Here is a 22,965-nt window from a genome sequence, read left to right as displayed (position 1 = left end):
GGGTGGCTCAGTCGGTTAAGTACCTGCCTTCAGCTCGGGCCATGATCCCAGGGTCCTGGGATCCAGCCCCGCATTGGGCTCCCTGCTCAACAAGGAGTCTGCTTCTCACTCTCCCTCTGCCCCTTTCCTGCCCACTCCCTGCTCATGCTCTCTCTCTCAAGTAAATAAAATCTTAAAAAAAAAAAACTATATATATATATATATAAAACCAGTGGGCTTAAATCTTAAAAATCTTAAAAAAAAAACAATATATATATATATATATATATATATATATATATATATATATATAAAAAACCAGTGGGCTCGTTTATATATATAATATATATATATATATATATATTTTTTTAAAGAATAGAATTATGGAATTGACTATCCCCAAAGTTAAAAGTCTTATATGAGCATGTGTGCATTTGAATGCTACATGCCCCACAATTCTCCTAGGCAAGCAGGAAGCTTCCACAGAGATGTATTTGGGTCTGCCGAGTTCGCCCGTCTGATCCCATCACTGTAGATCACCTAGAAGGAAAAGCAGGTGTATTTCCAACAGCTTACTCAGGGCCAAAATCAGTCACTCTGGCCAAACCTCCATTATGATGAGAATTATTCAAATCTTGGGATCCCAAGAGACAACATAGGAGAGTCACAGGAGAGAATGTAATAGGACTGATTGAACATGGAAGAAGAGAATGGGTGTGCAGAACTGGAAAACAGATTCTTTGGCCCCATATGTGCTGCTGAATAGAAGATCTAAATTGAGCTCAGAAAGGAGAATGTCACACTACCAAAGCATCGAGATCTCTAAATTGTTCTCCTTTTCTCTGGAACTGATGCAGTGTTGTGACATGGGTAAGACGTCTAAGAAAGCAAAGGGCTGGGGGCCCCAGAATACAGAAACAGACTTTTGGAAAAGGCTTTTGTTCAGTAGATACATGCACGAATAGACACACACACACACACAAACACACACACACACACACACACACACACACACACACTCGAAAATCAGTCATTCTAGGCATTGGTTCAGGGAGGAAGAGATGGAGAGGATGTATATTTAATCCCAATGCTTTGCAATCTTACAAAAGCCATATATCCCATACTATTGATTGATACTTCTTTTTCCACAGTCTATTTTTCTCAGTTAATTTTATCACTTCCCTTTTCTGTAAACATGGACTTTTATTAATCTTGAGCACTCCCTTGTGTTCCACATATATCTCAGTGTAGAGTGGGCTGTAACAATATAATTTATTCAAGAAAGATTTACATGGAGTTTATCATTTGCCAGAACTGTGCTGAGCTCTTGATAATTAACGTATATTATAAAAAATTAGTGTGTGGAGAAAAACAACTTTGGGGAACACTGTTACAAAGCAATGGATGAAAAATTTATCTTTTTTAGTGACGTGAAATACTGCTTGAAAGGGACTATTACAGGTGACAAGTCATGAAAGAAGAGAAACATTGCATGTCTGGATGAGAGATGATATGGGTCTGAAACTATCAAGAAGATAGGCTCCGGAGGTTCCAGGATCAGTAGCAGTTTAAAGAGATTCTGTGGGGATAGATTACAAAGATGAGAGATGAACAAGAACGAACACCCTGGGAAACTAGCATCTCAGAGTTCTAGGACTGCCAAGATAAAATGACCTTAGAAATCATCTAGCCCACTGGTTTCTATATTTTAGTGTCTAGCAGAATCACAGATTTCTGGGCCCCGCCTTCAGTTTCTAATTTAGTAGGTCTGGGATAGCACTTGGAAAAGTTGAATTTCTGATAATTCAGGCTATGCTAATGTTTCCAGTCCAGCGATAATACTTTGAGAACTACTTTCTAGTCCAAGTTCCTTCTTCTTTTTTTAGTTACCTTTTTTATTGAGGTATAATTTACATTATGACATTATATAAGTTTCAGATGGTACAATGTGTTAGTTTGATATAGTTGTATATTGCAATATGACGGTTACCCTAGCATTAGTTAACACCTTTTATAATGTCATGTCTTTATCATTTCTTTTTGGTGTTGAGAATGGTTCAGATTTAGTCCCTTAGCAATTTTTGTAATTTATTGTATCATTGACTTTAATCACTATGTTGTGCATTAGAGCTCCATAACTCAGTTTGTCCCCTTAAACAACACCTCCCCAATTTCCTAACCCTCTGGTCCCTGGTAATCATCATTTTACTCTCTATTTTAACAAGTTCATTTTTTTAGATTCCGTAATGTAAGTGATATTATACAGTATTTGTCCATCTCTGTCTGACTCATCTCACTTAGCATAATGTTGTTGCAAATGGCAGCATTTCCTTCTTTCCCATGGCTGAATATATTCCATAATCACATCTTCTTTATCCACTTTTCTGTTGATGAACACTTAGGTTGTTTCCATATCTTGGCTATTATGAATAATGGTTGCAATTAAAATAGGTGTGAAGATATTCCTTTGAGATACTGACTTCCAACTTCTTTGTACACACAACCAGGAATAGGATTGCTGGGTCGTAGGTAGTTCAGTTTTTACTTTTTTGAGGAACTGCCATTATGTTTTCCATAATGGCTATACCAATTCACATTCCCACCAATAGTGTGTAAGGGTTCCCTTTCCTTCACATCCCCACCAATATTTGTTATCTCTTGTCTTTTAGATAAAAGTCATCCTAACAGGTGTAAGGCAATATCACATTATGGTTTTGATATGCATTTCCCTGGTGATTTCGATGTTGAACACCTTTTCATATACCTGTTGGACATTTGTATATCTTCTTTGAAAAAATGTCTATTCAGGTTTTGCTCTTTTTGTTATTAAGTTGTGTGAGTTCTTTATGTATTTTGAATAAGAGTCCCTTATCAGACATGATTTGTGAATGTTTTCTCCCGTTCAGTAGGTTGTTTTTTTCAATTTGTTGATTGATTCCTTTGGTGTGCAGAGCTGTCTAGTTTAATATAGTCACACTTGTTTATTTTGGCTTTTGTTGCCCGTGCGTTTGGTGACTTATCCAAGAAATCATTGCCTAGACCAATGTCAGGGATCTTTTCCCCTATGTTTTCTTCTAGGAATTTTATGATCTCAGGCCTTATATTTAAATCTTCGATCCATTTTGAGTTAATTTTTGTGAATGATGTAAGGTAGGGGTCCAAGCTAAGGTTTCATTCTTTTGCATGTGGATTTATATATATAGGCTCTCTATTCCATTCCTCTGTGCGCCTCTTTTTATGCCAGTACCATACTGTTTTGATTAGTTTTGTAATATGACTTGAAATCCAGTATTGCAATGCCTCCAGCTTAGTTCTTTCTCAGGATTGCTTTGGCTATTCAGAGTCTTTGGGGTTCCAAACTAATTTTAGGATAGTTTTTCCTATTTCTGTGAAAGATGTCATTGGAATTTTGATTGGGACTGCATTGAGTCTGTAGACCAGTTGGGTCATATGGACATTTTCACAATATTAATTCTTCCAATTTAGGGACATGAGATATCTTTCCATTTATTTATATTTTCTTCAGTCTCTTTCATGAATGTCTTATAATTGTCAGAATACAGGACTTTCACCTCCTTGGTTAAATTTATTCCTAAATATTTTATTGTTGTTTTTTTTTTAAGATTTTATTTATTTATGTGACAGAGAGACAGCCAGCGAGAGAGGGAACACAAGCAGGGGGAGTGAGGGAGGAAGAAGCAGGCTCATAGTGGAGGAGCCCAATGTGGGACTCGATCCCGGAACGCCGGGATGATGCCCTGAGCTGAAGGCAGACGCTTAACGACTGCGCTACCCAGGCGCCCTAAATATTTTATTGTTTTTGATACTATTGTAAATGGAATTGCTTTCTTAATTTCTTTTGCAGGTAATTTGTTCTCTCTCTATAGAAATGTAACTGATTTCTATATGTCGATTTTGCATCCTGCAATTTTATTGAATTCATGTAATAGTTTTAAGTTTTTTTAGTTGAATTTTTAGGGTTTTCTTATATGAGATCACCCATCTGTGAACAGAGATCATTTTACTTCTTTCTTTCTGATATGGGTGCTATTTATTTCTTTTTCTTAATTAATTGTTCTGGCTGGGACTCCCAATATATGTTCAATGCATCCTTGCATCCCAGAGATAAATCCCACTTGGCCATAGGTAAATGATCCTTTTATTGTGTTGAATTTTACTTGCTAATATTTTTGAGAATTTTTGCGTCTGAATTCATCAGGAATGTTGTTCTATAATATCCTTTTCTTATAATGTCTTTGTCTTTGGTATCAGCATAATGCTGGCCTCATAAAATGAGTTTGAGAGTGTTCCTTCCTTTAGAATTTTTTTGGCACAGTTTGAGGATTCCTTGAAGGTTTGCTAGAATTTACCACTGCAAGCCATCTATTCTTAGGCTTTTCTGTGTTGGGAGTATTTTTTATTACTGATTGAATCTCCTTACTTGATATTGGTTTATTTAGATTTTCTACTTCCTGATTTAATCTTGGGAGAGCATATATTTCTCGGATTTATCCATTTATTCTAGGTTATTTGGTTTGTTGGCATATAAGTGTTCATAGAAGTCTCTCATAATCCTTTGTATTTCTGTGATATCAGTTGTAATGTCTCCTCTTTTTTTTTTTTTTTTTTTTGAAAGGGGGACAGAGGGAGGAAGGGTGGTGGAGGGCAGAAGGAGAGGGAGAGAGAGAATCTTAAGAAGGTTGCATGCCCAGTGTGAAGTCTAATGCAGGGCTCCATCTCATAGCCCTGAAATCATGACCTGAGCTGAAATCAAGAGTCAGATGCTTAGCCGAATGAGCCACCCAAACACCCTTCCTTTTTCTTTTTGATTTCATTTTTTGAGTCCTCTTCTTAGTTAATCTAGATAAAAGTTTATCTTTTCTTAATTTCATTGATTTTTTCTGTTGTTTTTCTGTCTCTATTTCATTTATTTCTGCTCTGATCAACATGGAATATTTTGAATTTGACTATATATTCACCCTCATCAGTGAATTTTCTACTTTCATATGTTTTCATGTTACTATATATATATTTTCTTTATCTTGAATAATTCTCTTTAGCACTTCTGTAGGCAGGTCTATTGGCTATAAATTCCCTCAGCTTTTGTTTGTCTAGGAAAGTCTTTACCTCAGCTTTTCTGGATAAAGTATTCTTGGTTGATGGAAGTTTTGTTTTTGTTTTTGTTTTTTTGTTTTTTTCTTTGAGCCCTTTGAATATATAATCCCATTCTCTCCTGGCCTGCAAGTTTTCTGCTGAGAAATCTGCTGATAGCCTTACTGGGATTTTTTTGCCCCACGGGAGGAAGCTCTAGTTAAGGAGTCCTTCCTTGGCACCTGGTCAGTCATGCTGACACTCAGAGCCCTCAGAGCATTATTGGAGCTGGCATCCTAGGATCAGGTGCATATGGAACTATCACAGTGCCTAGATCCTGGGGCATAGATATGCTTGTTGTGGCTGTGGCACTAATGTGTAGAGTGTGGGCATATGCAGATATCCCGTGTAACTGGTACCTGGGTCTCAAAGACTCACCAATGTGACTCGTGCTGGTAGGAGGGAATGCAGCAGTGGCAACGGTCCTGGAATAACAAAATGTGATGGTAGCACAGCCTGAGGATGTGGGTGAAAATATCAATTCTGGCACCAGTACACTTACAAGATAGCAACAGCACAAATCTGTAGTGGTCTATTAAAGGTGTAGGGACCCAGGGATCTGGGCACAGAGCAGTGGCAGCACTGCCCTGGCAATGACATTTCAGAGCTGCAACCCAGAACCTGGGGGTAGGGTTAAGGGCAGCAGTAGCCTTGTCCCAGCAATGTTAGGTCAGAACCCCAGCTTGAAACCTGAGGGGTGGGGCCCATGGTAGTGTCAGTGTCCCTAGCAATGATGGGTTAGAACTGTGACCTGGAACTCACAGGACAGGGATCAGGAGCCCATCTCAGCAATGACAGCTCAGAGTCTTGACCTGGAATGGGGGTTCTCAGAGCAGTAGCTGCACAGCTCCGGTAATAGTAGCCAAAGTGTGACTCAGGACACAGGAAGTGAGTAACACTTGGGGTAGTGGCAATGCCCCTGGCAATGATGAGTATGAGCCAGTACCTAGAATGCAGGGGTAGGACTCAGGACAGTAAGAGACTGTCTCAGCAATTATAATTCAGAGTCTTGACCTGGAAAAGTTGTCAGAGGAGGGGTCAGGACAATAGTAGCCCAGTTCCAAAAATGACAGCCAAAGAGTAACTTGGGACCCTAAGGGCAGGGCTCAAGTGAGGAGACGTTGCCTCAGTAATTATGGGACAAAGCCCCAGTCTGGGGCTAGAGTGGACAAAGAACAGTGGCAGCTCCAGTCTTGTGTATGGTGACGTACTGTGGCACCCAGTCCTTGAGAGTGGGCTCATCAACAACCAAGACCCCCCAAGGGCAAATCTCAGCTCAGCAGTAACCCCTGCCTCTGGGAGCAGATGCGGAGTGGGGGCACTCCAGGCTGCTCCATCAGCTGGGACCAGTGTCATTGAGGAGGACCGTGGAAGACCTCTGTAGCAAAAGCTGCATGCATCCGCAACACTGAGGCTGGCTGGGGTCCTCCAGCATCTGACTAGGGTATAGGATGATGCAGGCAAAATTCTTTGTTTACTTTTCTAGGCAGACGTCCTCAGTTTTTTAGCTCTGCCAGACCTTTGCCCTCTTTTCTTTGTGGTTTAAAAATTTCCCTGATCTGTTTTCTTCAGTTTATAGCTGTTTATTTATTGTTCTTGGGGTATTTTTTGGTTTCCTTGTTTTGTTTTTTTGTTGTTGATGTTGTTGTTTGTTTGTTTTTTGTGGGGGGGGGCAAGTGTTGGGACCTCCTAGGCTTCCCTTTTGCTGATGGCACTCCTAAGTCCCTCATTCTGGAGATGAGGTAATAAGGCCCTGGGGTACAACATGTTCTACTCAGTAACATGCTACAAATTTAAGACTGGACATTATAGTATGTGTCTTTCATTTTCCTGACGAATTGGTTGTAATCTCATAGGTACTAAAACAACAAGCCATCTTTAAACCGAATATGAAGTGTATTTTTGAACATTTATTTATATCTTGGTTCTATTGCCTCAAAATATTTTCAGCCTCCTGGTTTATGAATAAAAGTTCCTATTTGAATACAAAATATTAATGTATTCTTGCTGAGAAGCCATCATGGGAAGTTACAGAAGTGACAAATAAATTAATTGAGCATGATGGGATTCTAATGAAGTAAATAATTCTTGAAAGTGCTCTATGAAATAGGTGGTTGTGTGTTTTCAGTATTCAACCCCAAATAATTCACATTTTGCTGTTCTTATGCGTTTCTGAGTTCTGTGCATTTTTAATTTCTCTTCTTTATTTCTTTGTAGACAGAATAACCAGAACATTACAAATAATACTGGAAGTTGTACCAGAAGAAGATTGTCATAAATTATGAATTAATGCATTTGAAATCTTGGCAATCTATGCTTGGCCTTGTTTCTGCCCAAAGGGCTGAAACAAAATGTGGATCTTCACTTCATTTTATGAAAATCCAGAGGATTGCAACTTTGGTGTGGACTAAAGGAATCAGTTATTGCTATTCATATCTTTTAGTGTGTTCAAACTGGTTTCTAAGAAATTTAGTTATAACTCCGCATAGTTATTGAAAGCAGATATGCTATGCAAGTATTCCATGAGTTCACATGATTTTGGAATTCCTGATACCTACAGGAAATTAGAGGAAAAATACCGAATGAACAATTACTTTAGTGGTCTTTATAACATATCTTATCATGAACACCGAGATGTTTTCTGTATATATGGCTTTTATAGAAACAATTTTTATATACTGTAGATGACCATACTGTGAAAAGTGTTTTCTACTCTTCTGGGGGGGAAAAAGCATATGTCATCATTATGGACCGAAGAAAGAAAGAAATTTATTTTATGTTGGCATTGCATTGCCTCCCCTTAGATACCAACTTAGATATCACTCATCTTTTAATGCATTCTACCCAGAGCATTTTGAACAAAGGACAGAGGGGATATGCCTAATTTTAATGAATACATTAAAGAAGAGTTTCCAGGGGCTGTTATGAGAAAAATCCAGGAATTATGTCTAAAAATTCTTGATAATTGATTATCTTAAGATTTTTTTTTTCACTCATTATCAGGAAGCTCCACGGCTATGGGCCACTCTGTTTTCATGGCAGCCCACTTGATCAGGAAAGGATGTAACATCTTTCTTAGAGCAAAGCAATAGTCAGTTTGGTATTAAAGCCTCTTAAGCACAATCATTTGTTTCACTAATAATTTACCCCTTGATAATATAGCTAAATATATGCACTTTTAAATCTTCAAATTGCAATGTCCATATAAGACATAAATCAACAAGAAAGAGAATACCCAAAATATTATGCCCAACCCTATAATCATATCTATATGCAGTGTTAGTAATTATGAACAATTTTTTAATCTCATAGCTATTTTTACATGGTGATAAATTTTGACAGTTTGTACATTTCCTTTATATATTTTATATTCCGTTAAAATATCTCTTCAGATGAAACTGTCCAGATTAATTAGGAAAAGGCATATATTTACATAAAAATTGAGAAAGAAATGTCACTGCTAAATAAGATTTACAACTGATGTTTCTAAAAATTTTCTACTTCTTTATCTCAGCTTTGTCAGTAATTTCCTCACCTTAATTATCATTCAACTTGCAAAAGAGATAACTGATAACAAATTCACTGAAAGAAGGAGAAAATGTGTGTGTGTATTCAGACAGGTGTTTTTATACTAGGTTTAGAAAATATTGTGGTTTTCATAGTGTAACATAACGATGGAATGTGTAAACTATTATTTACATACATCCAAGATGAAATAGTCATACCAGAGTATGTTTCATCCTCTAATTTTAAAAGTAACAATTTTTGAAAGAACTGTACTGATTAAAATCATTAAGAGCTGATAGAGAGTTTATAGGAAATTGACCAAAGTAGAAATGATGATTTATAATTTGAGGCAATTCCAATTCACCAATTTCAGTTTTTGCTCTTGATAACATTTAATACACATCCAAGATTGACATTATTTTCAGCCAAACCTGGTGTTTGGATCTCTAAGTGAATTCATAAAAATTCCTTCCTTTTTCTCGTACCATCTGGTTTTCAAATTTGATCTGTAGTCTCTGCTTCTTCTATTTGTCTATATCTCTTGCCACTCTATTGTTGCTGAGGGAAAAAAATAGATTGTCTTTATATTCCTTTTTTTTTTTTTTTTTACAGTCTAGGCCCATGTAATATAAACCAGAAAACTCTTATTTAGGTTTTTTGTGAGGTTTATTTTTTGTTTGTTTGTTTTGTCTAATGAAAAAAATGGTAAAATCTCATGGAGAGGTTTACATAGTTCTTTACATAGTTCTTGATTATTTCTGAGAGCAATGTGCTTGTAACTACAGCGGCAGATAGGTCTCATTTTATTCCTTTATTTTTTGTTTTAATTTCTTTTTAAATATAACATTGTAAAAGCTAACTAGGATACGTTCTCATTATTTTTTACATCATTTTCAAAAATGATTTTTGCATTGCTAAATTTCTGATGCCACTGTAATACCATTTTTAACCAGAGAGTCAGTCAGTCAGTAATTTTTTTTTTAAGTAATAAAGATTAAGTTGTACTTCAACTTATACATCTCAACAAGATGCAGGGTTTCTATAATCGGGGAATCAATATTCATAATTTCTATTCAGATGGTATCACATCAAGCCAATTCTATTTGAAAACTCTCCCATACACTAATATGTATATTTTTATTTATACTAAGTAAAATTTTTTCTCATATATTTAGAATTATATATAGAGAGAATTACAATTACATTACACTTACTTGCACCAGTAACAATATACTTGCACCAGTGTGGATATTCAAATGTTTATATACATATTACGAGTTTATTATAACACAAAAAGTAAAAGTGGCCAATACAGTTTAAGACAACTAATATGCTATTTTCGAATGTACTACTTTTTGGGTAACTTGGAGTCTCAAATATTTAATTGAGAATTAAACAGATTTAGCAAAGACTTCCAAAACTAAAACAATCTGATTTAAAAATGGACTGATTCTCCTTATGCAATTATGAATATTTCAGTAAATATTTTTGACTCATTTTTTAAAATGTTAGGTTATTTTCCTGAGATTTTTCTTTCATCAGTTGAGGAAAACTGGACTGTTATGAATGTTTAGGTCAGCTGGAAGTAGACCTTGTTCTTATCTTTCTCCAGGAGATTAAAGATTTGTCCTAGAAAAGATGGCGGACTCCAGTACCCAACATAAATGTTAGGTGTGTGCACCCACAAATATACATACGTGCTTATACTGTTTTCCCCCATCTCTGCTGGCACAAAAGTAGGATAGATTATTAGGTTACATTAGCAATGAATAACAGTTTCTCTAACACTAAAACATGTATGTTGAAACAAATTTCTGGATTATTTTACGTGTCTGGTAAAATTGTTTCCCCAGTTGCTATTTGATATATTAACAGATAGTTAACCTGAGTATAATTACTTAACTCAACATAATTTTTTATGGACTGTAATTAGTCTTCAGGAAACTCATTATTTTATCTCTATTTGTAGATGAATGTAATGCCGTACAAGAAAGAAGTCATCTTTGACCTATAGTGGATTTCTTATAATTGAGGTATAGGTTATGAAAAGATAGAATACTGAAGGTCAGAGTAGCAGGAAATGAAAGATAGCATGTGACTGGAAGTAATGATATTTTGATGTAACTTATTATGCAGCATAGTCAAAGAAATATTAAAAATTAATCGTCTGTTGTGCATAAGTGGATATCCTAAGTAGCTAATGGAATGTAGCTTCAGTGCCCACACTTAGACATGCCCCTTCCAAGGTCCTGTAGCTAACGTTGCATTAGGAAATTTGTATTAATTTTCTTGAAGAAGATCAGAAAAATCGTATACATTTCTGGCATTACAAAATCTGCATCTGTCACTGTGAGTATGGTAAAATAACTTCCATTACTTTTTCTAGTAAAAATAAACACAGGCCAGTTACAGAATATATTTTTAAATAATACAGTTTTGAGTTAATTGAAGTGTCTATATATAATTATAACTGACTTTCTCATAATATATATTTTGCGATATATAAGGAGAGAGTTCATTTTTGACATATTTTATGATTCAGTTCTGAATGATAGAAAAACAAAAACTAGGGTTTTAATTGTAATTCTTTTTCTTAGGAAAGAAATAGAGTGAGATTTGGGATTTGAAGGCAGATGAGTAAAAGATTGATTTTACTTAAATGTAATCTTGCTTCATTTTACCCAACATGGTGTATGTAGGTGCTGATAATGTTTACAGAGTCACATTTTACTTTGTTAACAATTCAAAGTCAGGTATTAAAGCATGGCATTGTGTAACTGGCAAGAAACTCGTGGTGGATATAAATTAGAGTAGATAATGAGACATCTTGACAGCTTCTGTTTACGTAATTTATATGTAAGGTAAAAAGTTACTACCTATAAGTGTATTTTAGGTTAATTTTCTCATAAACAGTATTTTAAATGTATCTCAATATATATAATACCTAAAAGTGTAACTTCTGGGTGGTTTTAGTACTGTTCTTAAAAAGTTACTTTAACAGCCAAGTTTTGAAGATAATCCTTACTTCTTTTTGTTGCATTTTCAAATTAGTTGGTATCTAAAAATAAATGCTTGGCCTGTTTTTAGATTCACTACAAATTCACAAAGGTGTAAATCTTGGTCTCACAGAAAGTTTACCAGTGTTCCATGTTGTGAGATGTTGTCCTTTTTTACAACCTCCTAAGGATATTAACTCGATCTTTTTGAACCATTTCTGTTTTTTCTTTTAAATGAATCAATGAATTCCTTTGTTTTATTTGTCATATTTTGACATGATAGCCTCAAGATGGGAGTTAGTCTTAATCTGAATTTATACAATGACCCTAAATATCCTTAGTGTGAAACTGCCACTTGGTTTACTTCTTTGGGAGTCCTCACTTCTCTTCTCTTTGTTACCGTTGGCCTTAAAATATCACTGGGAGATGGTTATCTCACGCAGTTATCTATTACATGTGTATATTTCAACTACTTGGGTCAAGGGTACATTTATGTTATCAGTAACAGCCTTAACAGTTTTATAGATAAAAGTTCTCTCAAGAAAACTGTGGAGCAGTAGGCATCTGAGAGCCATGCAGATGGATGCACTGGTTTGAAAGTGAACATACTTGTTTTTCCTTCCACACATACACTACTGACGTTTTTTTTTAAAGTATAACTTTCAAGCGAATTAATTTATTGGTTAGAAGACTTGTTTGCTGAGTCCTTCCTTATTACCTCTTGAAGTCTTTAAAGGTCATGCTGAAAGCTAGAGAAACAAACAAAAAAGACTGAATCACAGTTATGTCTTTTGCAGAAGTGACTGTATTTTGAGCACCTTGGGTGACAGTGTACTTTGCACAGAATCTTATGGGAAAACATAATAGGCCTTTGGATGTTCCATCTGGATAATTGGTTGGGTTGGGAGGGATTTGACTTAAATGATGATTGTGAAGAAAGACCTCACTTACTCCTACCAGTTAACAGTCTTCAGCACATGCTCAGAAGCTCATTTGTATCACACCTGGAGGCAATGCAATGTGGTTCTTGGTTCTAGGTTTGAACTGTCTTATTTCAAAAGATTTCTGAATTATTTTCTCCCTAGCATTTCTCCTTCATTCCAAATTTCCGTTTACTGACTAATGTAATATAAAGAAAATTATCTTAAAGTAAAATAATACTTTGGGGAACTAAAACAGATTGTTTCAAATGAATGTATGCTTTTAACAGAATAGGAGTGAACTACATTAAACTACTGTTGTTTTAATAATTTCAAACACTATCATATAGCACTTTTTAATTGCTCTGGATGCCAAAAAAAAAAAAAAAAGACCCCAATATATACCTGTGGTTATCACATAAACCACAAGAATCCTCCAAAAATTTTAAGGAGTCTTGGATTTTGTTTTTTTTGATCCCTTCCCTGGAGAAATTTTTTACTTCATTGTTTTCCCTTGTGAATAGTATTACCAGTGCTGTAAATCTGGAACGAAACTGTTGATACTTACATCTTGAAAACCGAATTCTTCTTTTGGCATTCTCCATGTGCAGAGAGTGATATATGACTTTACTCTTTTAGGATATTTGGGGTCAATGTTATTTTGAACACAAGCATGAGCCTCAAGTTTCTATTTCTTTGTAGGTGTGTTGCAGTGTAATAGTAATGAGTCTTCAGTGGTACCTCTCAACATTTTGAGAACTTTGCAAACATAAGCATTAGATGTGTTAAGAGTTCATTGCTTAGTACCATGAAATATAGTCTTCTCTCTGTGCCAAATTGGTGAACAGACATGGAGTTGTGTTCTACTAATGCTAAATGTTGGCTACCTGTGTTTTTGTAATAAGCACAAGTTAGAAAAAGGCACGACAAATGGCCTCTTGTATTGAATTCTTGACGAACTTAATTTGTCCTACTTTTCTGACAAATATTTGACTCCAGATTTCATAGAGTTTTGTTTCTTGTTTTTTTACTTATTGTAGAGTGGATTAGATGGTAGTGATGCACTGGTAGAGATGGTGTTTAGTTATTGACTCAGAATTCATTTCATGATGAATTTTTTGTGTCTTTTTATTGTATGTATATCTGTATTTACTTTATATAAAAATGGATTTAGTGAGCTTTGTGTTAAATCTGCCTAGTAACAGTGACTTCTTTTTCAATTATCAAGGGATAGAAAATGTGTGCTGGTATGTTCATATTAGCATATTATTAGGTACTGTATATGAATGTGTTTAAATGCTTCTGACATTCTATACGGCAAGCACCAGTAATTTGCACCCACAGGATCAGGTTAGACAACTGGAAAAAATGGTAGTCAAAATCCTCTGGAGGGTTGTGCTGGCAGCCATCTCTTTGATCTATGTTTCAATTGTAATTTATAGACAGCTCCAACCCCTAACATGAATCTGGAATGCATTTGTCATGACCTTGAACCATTCCCCTAACTGAGGGGCAGGAGGAACAGCGTTTGGCCTGGTCATCTCAAATACAGGAACAGAGAAATCTGTCTGAGGAAGAATGAGCCTCAGTATCCTAAATGGTCCTCATCTGTGGTGGGGTTTCTTCACTCTGACAGTATGATGATAAAACTTGGTAAAGGGGTCTGTTTGTATTTTGTACAAATTTTACACAATGTCTTATATTGAATAAATTTCTAAATAGCAAAATTCCTTTTCTGTGTCTACATTCCAACCACATTAGGTGTACTGATTTATTTAGATATTTAACTATGAAAATATAAATGGCGCAAAGGGACTTTCATGTGTGGATTGTGTTGTGTTTCTTAAGGTTCTCTGGCACTGATACTTACACCATCATGTGATATGTGAAATAAAATGGATTTTTCTACAGTTTAATGATTTCCCTCTGGGGAGAGTTCTGGTGCAACAATCACACTGCCAGATGGTGTTTGTGGGCTATTTGTGTGAGTGGTAAGATACTATGATATAAGAGTGCTTTCATCTGATGGAAAGTCTTGACGTGTGTTTTTGTATGGAATAATTTTTGGTGCAATATGATGTCACTCAGTTTTGCAGTGAATTTAATTTCATTTGTATTTATGTATCTGCATAACTGTCATGCTTTTAGTTGCTTCAACCTTTGTATATGTATTTTTGTCCATTTTTTTACTTGAAAATATTTTCAATGGAAATGAAATAAACGCTTGATAGTTTACATAAGAAAAGTCATGTTTTGCTTTTTTTAAAAGCAGTGTACATCCCAACAAATCGATGGCTTTGGTTTTGATGATTGAATTTATCTATCATTGATTCTGTGAATTTGTTGACGCATTCCCCTTGGCATTAATTCCCTATACTAAAAACTGAAAGTGGGGCAAACAGTAGAGTCAAGACCATAGACACTCTTCTTTCTCATGGCTTATGTCCATCTGTGCTCTGGTCTGAAATATCTACCAACTTCTCTCTTCTAATAGTCCCCTGTCTTATTTCTTGCCTCTTAACAAAAGTCTCATGTCTTGTCTATCTCTATTTCAGCCTTCACATGTTTCCGCAGAATGTTCTTTACAAAACACAAATACAGTAACAGTCTTCCATGACTTTACATTTACTTATTTGATTTTTCTGGATGGATAAATCCAAACTCCTCTGCATAACACAGTGCTTTGCATAATCTGCTGCCCTTCTTTCTGCAGCTACAAATGACCACTTCCGCATTCTCTGCAGCCATATAAAATGGTTTTGTGTTTTTTTTTCAGTAGTTTAACAACAACAACAACAAAAAGATTCTATTATTTCATTTGACACACTGTGGAGTACAGGGATTATATTTTCCTCACCCATTCCTATCTTTTACTTTCAAAGTAGCAAATTTCTACCCAATATTCAAGACCAAGTTCAAAAGTCACCTCTTCCAGAAAACTTCCCCAAGACTGACCCCTGAATACCTTCACCATCTTAGATGTACCTTTTCTGTAGAACCCATCACACCACTGAAATTGCAGACTTGACTTCTTTCTCTGCCTCTGTGTGTGTGTGTGTGTGTGTGTGTGTGTGTCTTTCACTGACTAAAGCATAGTAGGTACTCAATGTTTATGAAATTTATTCAATGAATGAATGAATGGTTTATATTCGTTAGGTTTCATGATAAGATTTTCTTAGGTGCAGTTTTATTACCTCTAAATTTAAGCAATCCATTAGATTCTATGGAATGAATATTTCCGTGGAATATCTTAACTTCAGCATGTAAGAAAACTGAGGAGTTTCAGTCTCTGCCCTCCCACCCTCTCCCCTCCCATTCTCTTTTTCTTTCCCTTCCACTGCTCCATCCCCAGTTCATGTCAGTAAGTGGGTCCTGATGGAGAAATGAACAAATGACCTACAATGAACTTTTCTTGTGAAAAGACATTTAGGTTTTTATATTTTCAATAAGGTATTATCTTCATAATAATTTGAAAAAATGCTCAGAAATGTAGAGCAGAAGGAACCTAAAGTTTTGATGACCAAAACTCTCTTTGAAGTAGACACAGGAGATTGAGTAGCACCTTTTCCTGGTGAAATGCTTTGGGAGAACAATAAAAAAGTAAACTAATAACTTTGGCACCTGTTAAATTTAAACTATGTTGAAAAGAAATATAAACCATGTCATATGTAGATATACTTATTTTAAAGTTAATGTGACTGGAAATGTGCTTAATAAAAATATACAGAAAAACCTAGATGATACATAATGCCTAATAATCTGCTTTTAAACTATTGCTAGACTCTTAAACATGCTGCTTTAGGTTTATAAAGACTTTTGCTGCTGAAATACCTCTAACAATTATCTACTTGAATTCTTAGGCTCTGTCTAATTTATAAAGATTTGCGGTCATTATATGTGCGGGGATGGGGTGGGTGGGCTGTGGATACCTACTGTTGCTTTTGCCTCCACATGCCCTAAAAATTACATTTGCAGATTTCCTGGAGATCTGACTTTGAAGGTCAGGTCTTTATAGCCATCTTATTGTTTTTATAGTCTTAAGCTTAAGAACACCTGGTCACCAGCAGGCATGGGCTAATTCTTTTAAAAAGTGTTTGATGTTTGAAAGAATTCAGAAATAAAAATGTAATTAGGATTCAATACCTCTTCAAACTTTAGCTTTGAAGATTTATTAATCTCTGAAATGTGAAACAGGGTTTCAAAGTTGTTAATTCAGATTAAATACTACAAAAATTGAAATACCTTCCAGCTATAATAAAATAACGAAGTATAAATGAGGATAACCCTAAGAAAAATGTGAGCAAGCTAGTTATTTTCTTTTTTCTTAAAAATAAGAGAAACTAATCTTACTTTTGTCATAGTAATTAACATTGTGATTATATAACTGCATGTTCTTTTATCATCAAGCCTTCCATTTCCTAAAATCTAAAGACGCCATAAAAATTTCTTTCATGTTCTGAATTCTGCCTTAAACTTATGTTTACTTCTTATTCTCCCATTGTTATGTTCCTTTCAGAATTTGTTGCTTAAGGAAGTAAAGTCAAAGTTTTAAGCACCTCCCCGGTGCTAAGCTATATCATGGGTGTTAGAGATACAAAACAATTAACAGTCTGTATTGCCTCTGCTTCGTGAATCGGGGCGGGGGGGATATTTTTTCTCCTAGTCATTCAAATGTATTGATAAAATTAGGGTCTCAGGTGCTATAAAACTATATACCTAGATGTGATCTAGTCCTAGAATGTTGGGGAAGGCTTTACTAGAGGTGAGTATGAAGTGATATTGAAGTGATATTGAAGTGATATGAGTGCACATTAACCAAGTAAAGTGGAGCCTGGATGAGGAGTGTTATAGGCAAAGCAAGCTGTGTGATAAAGGCCATGAGCCAGAAAAAGCAGGGCTTATTTAAGGAAATAAATGCAGGACCAGTGGAACAGTGCATGGGGACAACATATAATGTAACCCTAGAGAGGAGCAATTGTAGGGGACTTACCAGTCAATGTTCAAGACATTTGTTTTTACCCAGGGTTATGGAGCTGGCTTAGACAAATGGAATTCACACATAATATGCACATTGAACTTTTTAAAATTTTGAATCTTACCCTCTGCTAAAATCTCTGAATAGAATCATTTCAAATAGTAAAAAATAATTTCCATTTTACTTCTTTTTTTATTATTGTTATATTTTATCTAATTAGTTTACACTGCCAAAGTGTTTGTAAACTGAAATAAGCTCAAGACATATATTTTGAAAAGGAAAGTAACTGCAGGAATTACATAATCGACAAATGGAAATCTTTTTTTTTTTTTCCAGAAATGTCATTGTTGTCTCTGCTTAGCATGTTTTCCCTCCTCTTTTTCAAGTTAGGTTACATCTGACCTACACTGTTGAGTGCTCACCAATGTTCATCTCAAGGCCAATTCATAGTTTATATTTTTGAGAAATATTTTTCTGTTGCTGTAATTTTAACCTAATCATAATTTCTAAAATGTGTTTTTTCTCCAAGTGAAAACATTAAACAAAACTACTTTGCATGACATATTATTAAACAGTTATTATCTTAGAAGAAACATATTAATGTTTTAATATGAAAAATGTGAGTACAGTAAAATTATTTGAATTTTTTCTGGTTTTGTAGAAGTAGAATGAATTTGTAGTTATTTCTACTCTTCATAATTCACAGGATGAAAAGTGACTCTTCAGCAAGATAACGTTTGCTTACGGAATTAGAGAAGTAAAGAAAAATTATTTGAGATTACTTAAAGAACACTTACTTGGAAAACGGAATTATCTGATATACTTCCCCCCACCCTAGCTTTATTAAGATATAATTGACAAATAATATTGTGTAAGTTTATATAATGTAATGATTTGATATATGTACATATCGTGAAACTGATTACCACATTAAGGTTAGTTATCACTTCCATCACCTCACATAGTTACCACATTTTTTGTGGCAACAACATTTAAGATTTACTCGCTTAGTAAATTTCAAGTTTACATTTTCATCATCCATTCATCTGCCATCAGACACTTAGGTTGTTTTTATACCATAGCAATTGTAAATAATGGTGTAAGGAACAAGGTTGTGTAGACATGTCTTTGAGATTCTGATTTCATCTCCTTTGGATATATATCCAGAAGTGGGATTGCTGGATCATATTGTAATTCTATTTTTTTTTTTTTTGAGGAATCTCCAAACTGTTTTCCATGGTGACCATACCAATGCACATCCCTACCAACAGTGTGCAAGGACACCCTTTCTCCACATTCTCATCAGTACTTGTTATTTCTTGTCTTTTTGATTCTAGTCATTCTAACAGGTATGAGGTGGTATCACTTTGTGGTTTTGATTTGAATTTCCCTGATGACTAGTGATGTTAAACACATTTGCGTGTATCTATTGGCTATTTGTATATCTTTTTGGAAAATGTCTATTCAGGTCTTCTGCCCATTTTATTTTTTTATTATTTTATTTTATTTATTTATTTATTTATTTATTTATTTATTTATTTAGAGAGACACAGAGAGAGCATTAGTGGAGAGAGGAGCAGAGAGAGAGAGAGAATCTTAAGCAGACTCTGCTGAGCCCATATGGAGTCTGTCACAGGGTTCCATCTCATGACCCTGAGATCATGACCTGAGCCAATCAGGAGTTAGACACCCAACTGATTTAGCCACCCAGGTGCCCCTCCTCTGCTCATTTTAAAAATGGATTTTAAAATTTTGTTTTGTTTTTTGGGTTTTTTTGCTATTGAGTTATAGGAGTTCCTTGTATATTTTAGACATTAACCCCTTATCCAATATATGGTTTACAAACATTTTCTCCTATTTCCCAGGTTGCCTTGACATTTTGTTGATTATTGCTTTTGCTGTGCAGAAGCTTTTTATTTTATTGTAGCTCCACTTGTTTAATATATTTTGTTACTCCTGCTTTTGATGTCATCTTCATAAAATTATCACCAAGAACAATATCAAGAACATTTTTGTTGTTGTTTTCTTTAGGAGTTTTATGGCTTCAAGATTTACATGTAAGTCTTTAATCTATCTTGAGTTAATTTTTTAAAAAGATTTTATTTATTTGAGAGAGAGAGAGAACAGAGCAGAGGGGATGTGAGGGGCAGAAGGAGAGGGAGAAGCAGACTCCCTGCTGAGCAGGGAGCTGGACATGCAGCTTGACCCCAGGACCCTGAAATCATGACCCAAGCCGAATGCAGATGCTTAACCACCTGGGCCACCCAGGTACCCTTTTCTTTGAGTTAATTTTTGTGAGTGGTTTCAGATAGGGGTTAAATTGCATTATTTTGCATGTGATTATCCAGATTTCCTAGCACCATTTATGGAAGATTATCTTTTCCTATTGAGCGTCCTGGGTTTCCTTGTCAAATACTAGTAGACTGTATATGCATGGATGTATTTCTGGGCTCTTGATTCTATTCCATTGTCCTATGTGTCCACTTTTATCCCAGTGCCATACTATTTGATTACTCCAGCTACATAATAAAGTGTGAAATCAAGAAGGGTGGTGCCTCCAGTTTCCTTCTTCTTTCTCAAGATTGCTTCGGATATTTGGGATCTATTGTGGGTTCCATACAAATTTTAGAATTCTTTTTTCTAATTCTGTAAAAAATGCCATTGGAATTTTGGTATGAATTGCATTGAATCTATAGATTGCTTTGGGTTGTAGGGACATTTGACAATGTTAATTCTTCTGATCCGTTAACATGGCATATCTTTCCATTTATTTGTGTCTTCTTCAGTTTCTTTAATCATTGTCTTATAATTTTCAATGTACAAATTTTTCATCTCCTTGGTTAAACTTACCCTTAAGTATTTTAGTGTTTTCAATAATTTTGTGAATAGGATTATTTTCTTTATTTCTCTTTCAGATAATCTGTTGTTAGTGTACAGAAATGCAACAGATTTTTATGTGTTGATTTTGTATCCTGCTACCTCACTGAATTTGTTTGTCAGGTTTGATAGTTTTTTGATAGAGTATTTTGAGTTTAGTGAATGTATGATCTTGTCATCTTCAAACAAAGACAAGTTTAGTTCTTCTTTTATGATTTGGATTCCCTTTATTTCTTTTTCTTGCCTGATTACTCTGACTAGGACCCCCAGTACCAAGTTGAGTAAGAGTGGTGAGAGTTGTTGCTGGTCTTAGAAAAACTTTCAACCTTTCGCCATTGAAGTGACAACTATGGTTTGTCATATAGTAGCCTTTATTATGTCAAGATGTTTCTTCTATACTCAATTTGTTTAAAGTTTTTATCATCAAAGGATGTTCTATCGTCAAATGCTTTTTCTGCACTTATTGAGATCATGTGATTTTTACCTTTTGTTTTATTAACGTGGTATATGACATTTATTGATTTACATATGTTATACCATCTTTGCATCCCAAGAATAAATCCCACTTGGTCATTGTATATGACCCTTTCAATGTGCTGCTGAATTTGGTTTGCTAGCATTTTGTTGAGAATTTTTGAATCTATGTTCATCTGACTTGGCTCCCCAGCCAGATGTAGGGTGCCACTGGCTAGACTGTTTTCAGGCTGGGCTGCAGGCTGGCTTCATGATTGGGCAGTCTGCTGGCTATGCTCCACTCTCTGGCAAGGCTTCTGGCTGGGGTCCCTAGTCAAGCAGGGCTACCAGCTGTGCCTTATGGTTGGGTGGGGCTGTTGGCTATGCTCCACAATTGGGTGGGGTTGCTGGCTGGGGTCTGTGCCTAGACGAGACCAACAGAAGTACTGTTGGCTCAGGTCCAACTCTGCCTGGGGTCACTGTTTGGGCTCCCTTGCAGATAGCGCCGGAGGTTATGCTCTACAGTTGGACCAGCCTGCTGACTTGACTCAGTCTAAGGAGGGCTACAGAATGGACTCCACAGCTGCCCAGAATCTCTGGCCAGGCTTACTGGTGAGGCAGGACTAGAGACTATACTAAGCAATTGGATAGGGCATTGACTTTCTTCCTTGCCCAGGAGACTCTAGGGTGTGCTTGGTGGTTTTCTCTTGGTACCTAGATAAAAGATTTGAGTCTTTGTCTGAGTTTTTCTCTTGATTGGAGGAGATGTATAAACTCAGGAGTTGTATAGCAGAGGCCAGTACCTGGAAAAATAGAAGTTTTAAGAGTCACATAAAGCACAGAGATTAAGAAATGGAGAAAGAGTGTTGCCTGGTTTCCTGTAGCTTTGCAGTTCAAGATTTGGGGCCCTTTCTGAACTGTTAATGGTTCTTTAAGACATGGCTATTTCCTTATCATATTCTTGCTTTTGCTTTAATTACGTGAACTGGTCTCTGTTACTTACATCCAAAAGAGTTTTAGATAATGTGATATAATACATCACAATGAACTTATTCAGGCTAAAAGTATGTTTTCGACTGCTTCTGATAGCAGAAGACAATACAATACAGTAATTATCATTGGACATATTTTCACTTACCACATACCTGAAACCACAAAGTCCAGGATAGCTGCCAACTTGAACAAAATATGAGAAATAGAGATGACATCAATAAGATGCTGTATATTGTGTCATCCCAAACAGACTTTCACCTTACATCCAAAGTCTTAGTAGATTCCCACTGCTCTTTTCCCTTTTAGTACTCTGTTCCTTCCATTCTTCCCCAGATCATGCAAGCTTACTCCATGGGGACTATGACCTTCTCTTTTACACTCTCTTTAGTGGAAAGCCATCAATTCACATCATCTTTAACTGCCAATTTTATTTATTCATGTAATCAGAAAGTATTTGTTGAGTAACTGACATTTTCTAGGCACCATGCTTGAGTTAGATTATGGGTACAAAGTGCAAAAGACATGTTTTCTGAACTCAAAGTGCATTTCTATGCAGAGTACTCCTAAATGTGATGGGGTGGGGGAGAAGAGGAGATAGTTCTTTCTTATACCTGATATATACTTCCATGTGGAAGAAGCCATGTTAGGGAAATGCTCTTAGCCTCATTCTAGAAAAGAAGTGTCCTAATTATATTGGTGAGTTTGGAAAGAAAAAAAAAAAATCTGCCATGTTGCTCCATACCTTTCCAGAGTCAGAAACCCTTGGGAAGAGGCCTGAAATGGTACAATGTTTGCAGTGGATGGCCAAATCTTTCTAATCCTGGAGCTCAATATTAGAAAGCCCACTTGCACTTACCTATGAATCACATTCTTCTACATTAGCTGTATCAGCAATAAACGTGATGTTTTTATGCTCCTATTTGCCTTACAATTTTGACTTATGTCTTCTTGATTTATAATTCAAGTGGGGGAAGAGAAGTGATATTTATCAGCTTCCCCAAGAATATTAACAATGTGTATCTTGAATCCTCTCTTCTCTCCTGAGCTCTTGCCTGTAACCTAATAATTAGGAGCTGTATCCAGATGGAATTTTCAGTACCTCAAATTCAGCACT

At 35.7% G+C, this 22,965-nt stretch overlaps 1 protein-coding gene across 1 annotated transcript in view; it reads left to right on the top strand.

Annotated features, from left to right (window-relative positions):
• The window catches only part of SLC7A11 (solute carrier family 7 member 11), a 79,707-nt gene extending 64,931 nt beyond the window's left edge, over positions 1–14,776 (top strand). The window contains exon 12 of the mRNA XM_045798970.2: positions 7,348–14,776. Coding sequence (XP_045654926.1) covers positions 7,348–7,415 — 68 coding nt within the window. The 3' untranslated portion in view covers positions 7,416–14,776. The remainder of the gene's footprint in view (positions 1–7,347) is intronic.
• The last annotated feature ends 8,189 nt before the right edge of the window (positions 14,777–22,965 follow it).

The sequence above is a fragment of the Ursus americanus genome, chromosome 13 (assembly GCF_024610735.1).
Source record: "Ursus americanus isolate L20-20 chromosome 13, mUrsAme1.1.p, whole genome shotgun sequence".
Lineage (NCBI taxonomy): Eukaryota > Metazoa > Chordata > Mammalia > Carnivora > Ursidae > Ursus > Ursus americanus.
The sequence above is the reverse complement of the archived record's forward strand: the minus strand, read 5'-3'. Positions and strand labels throughout refer to the sequence as shown.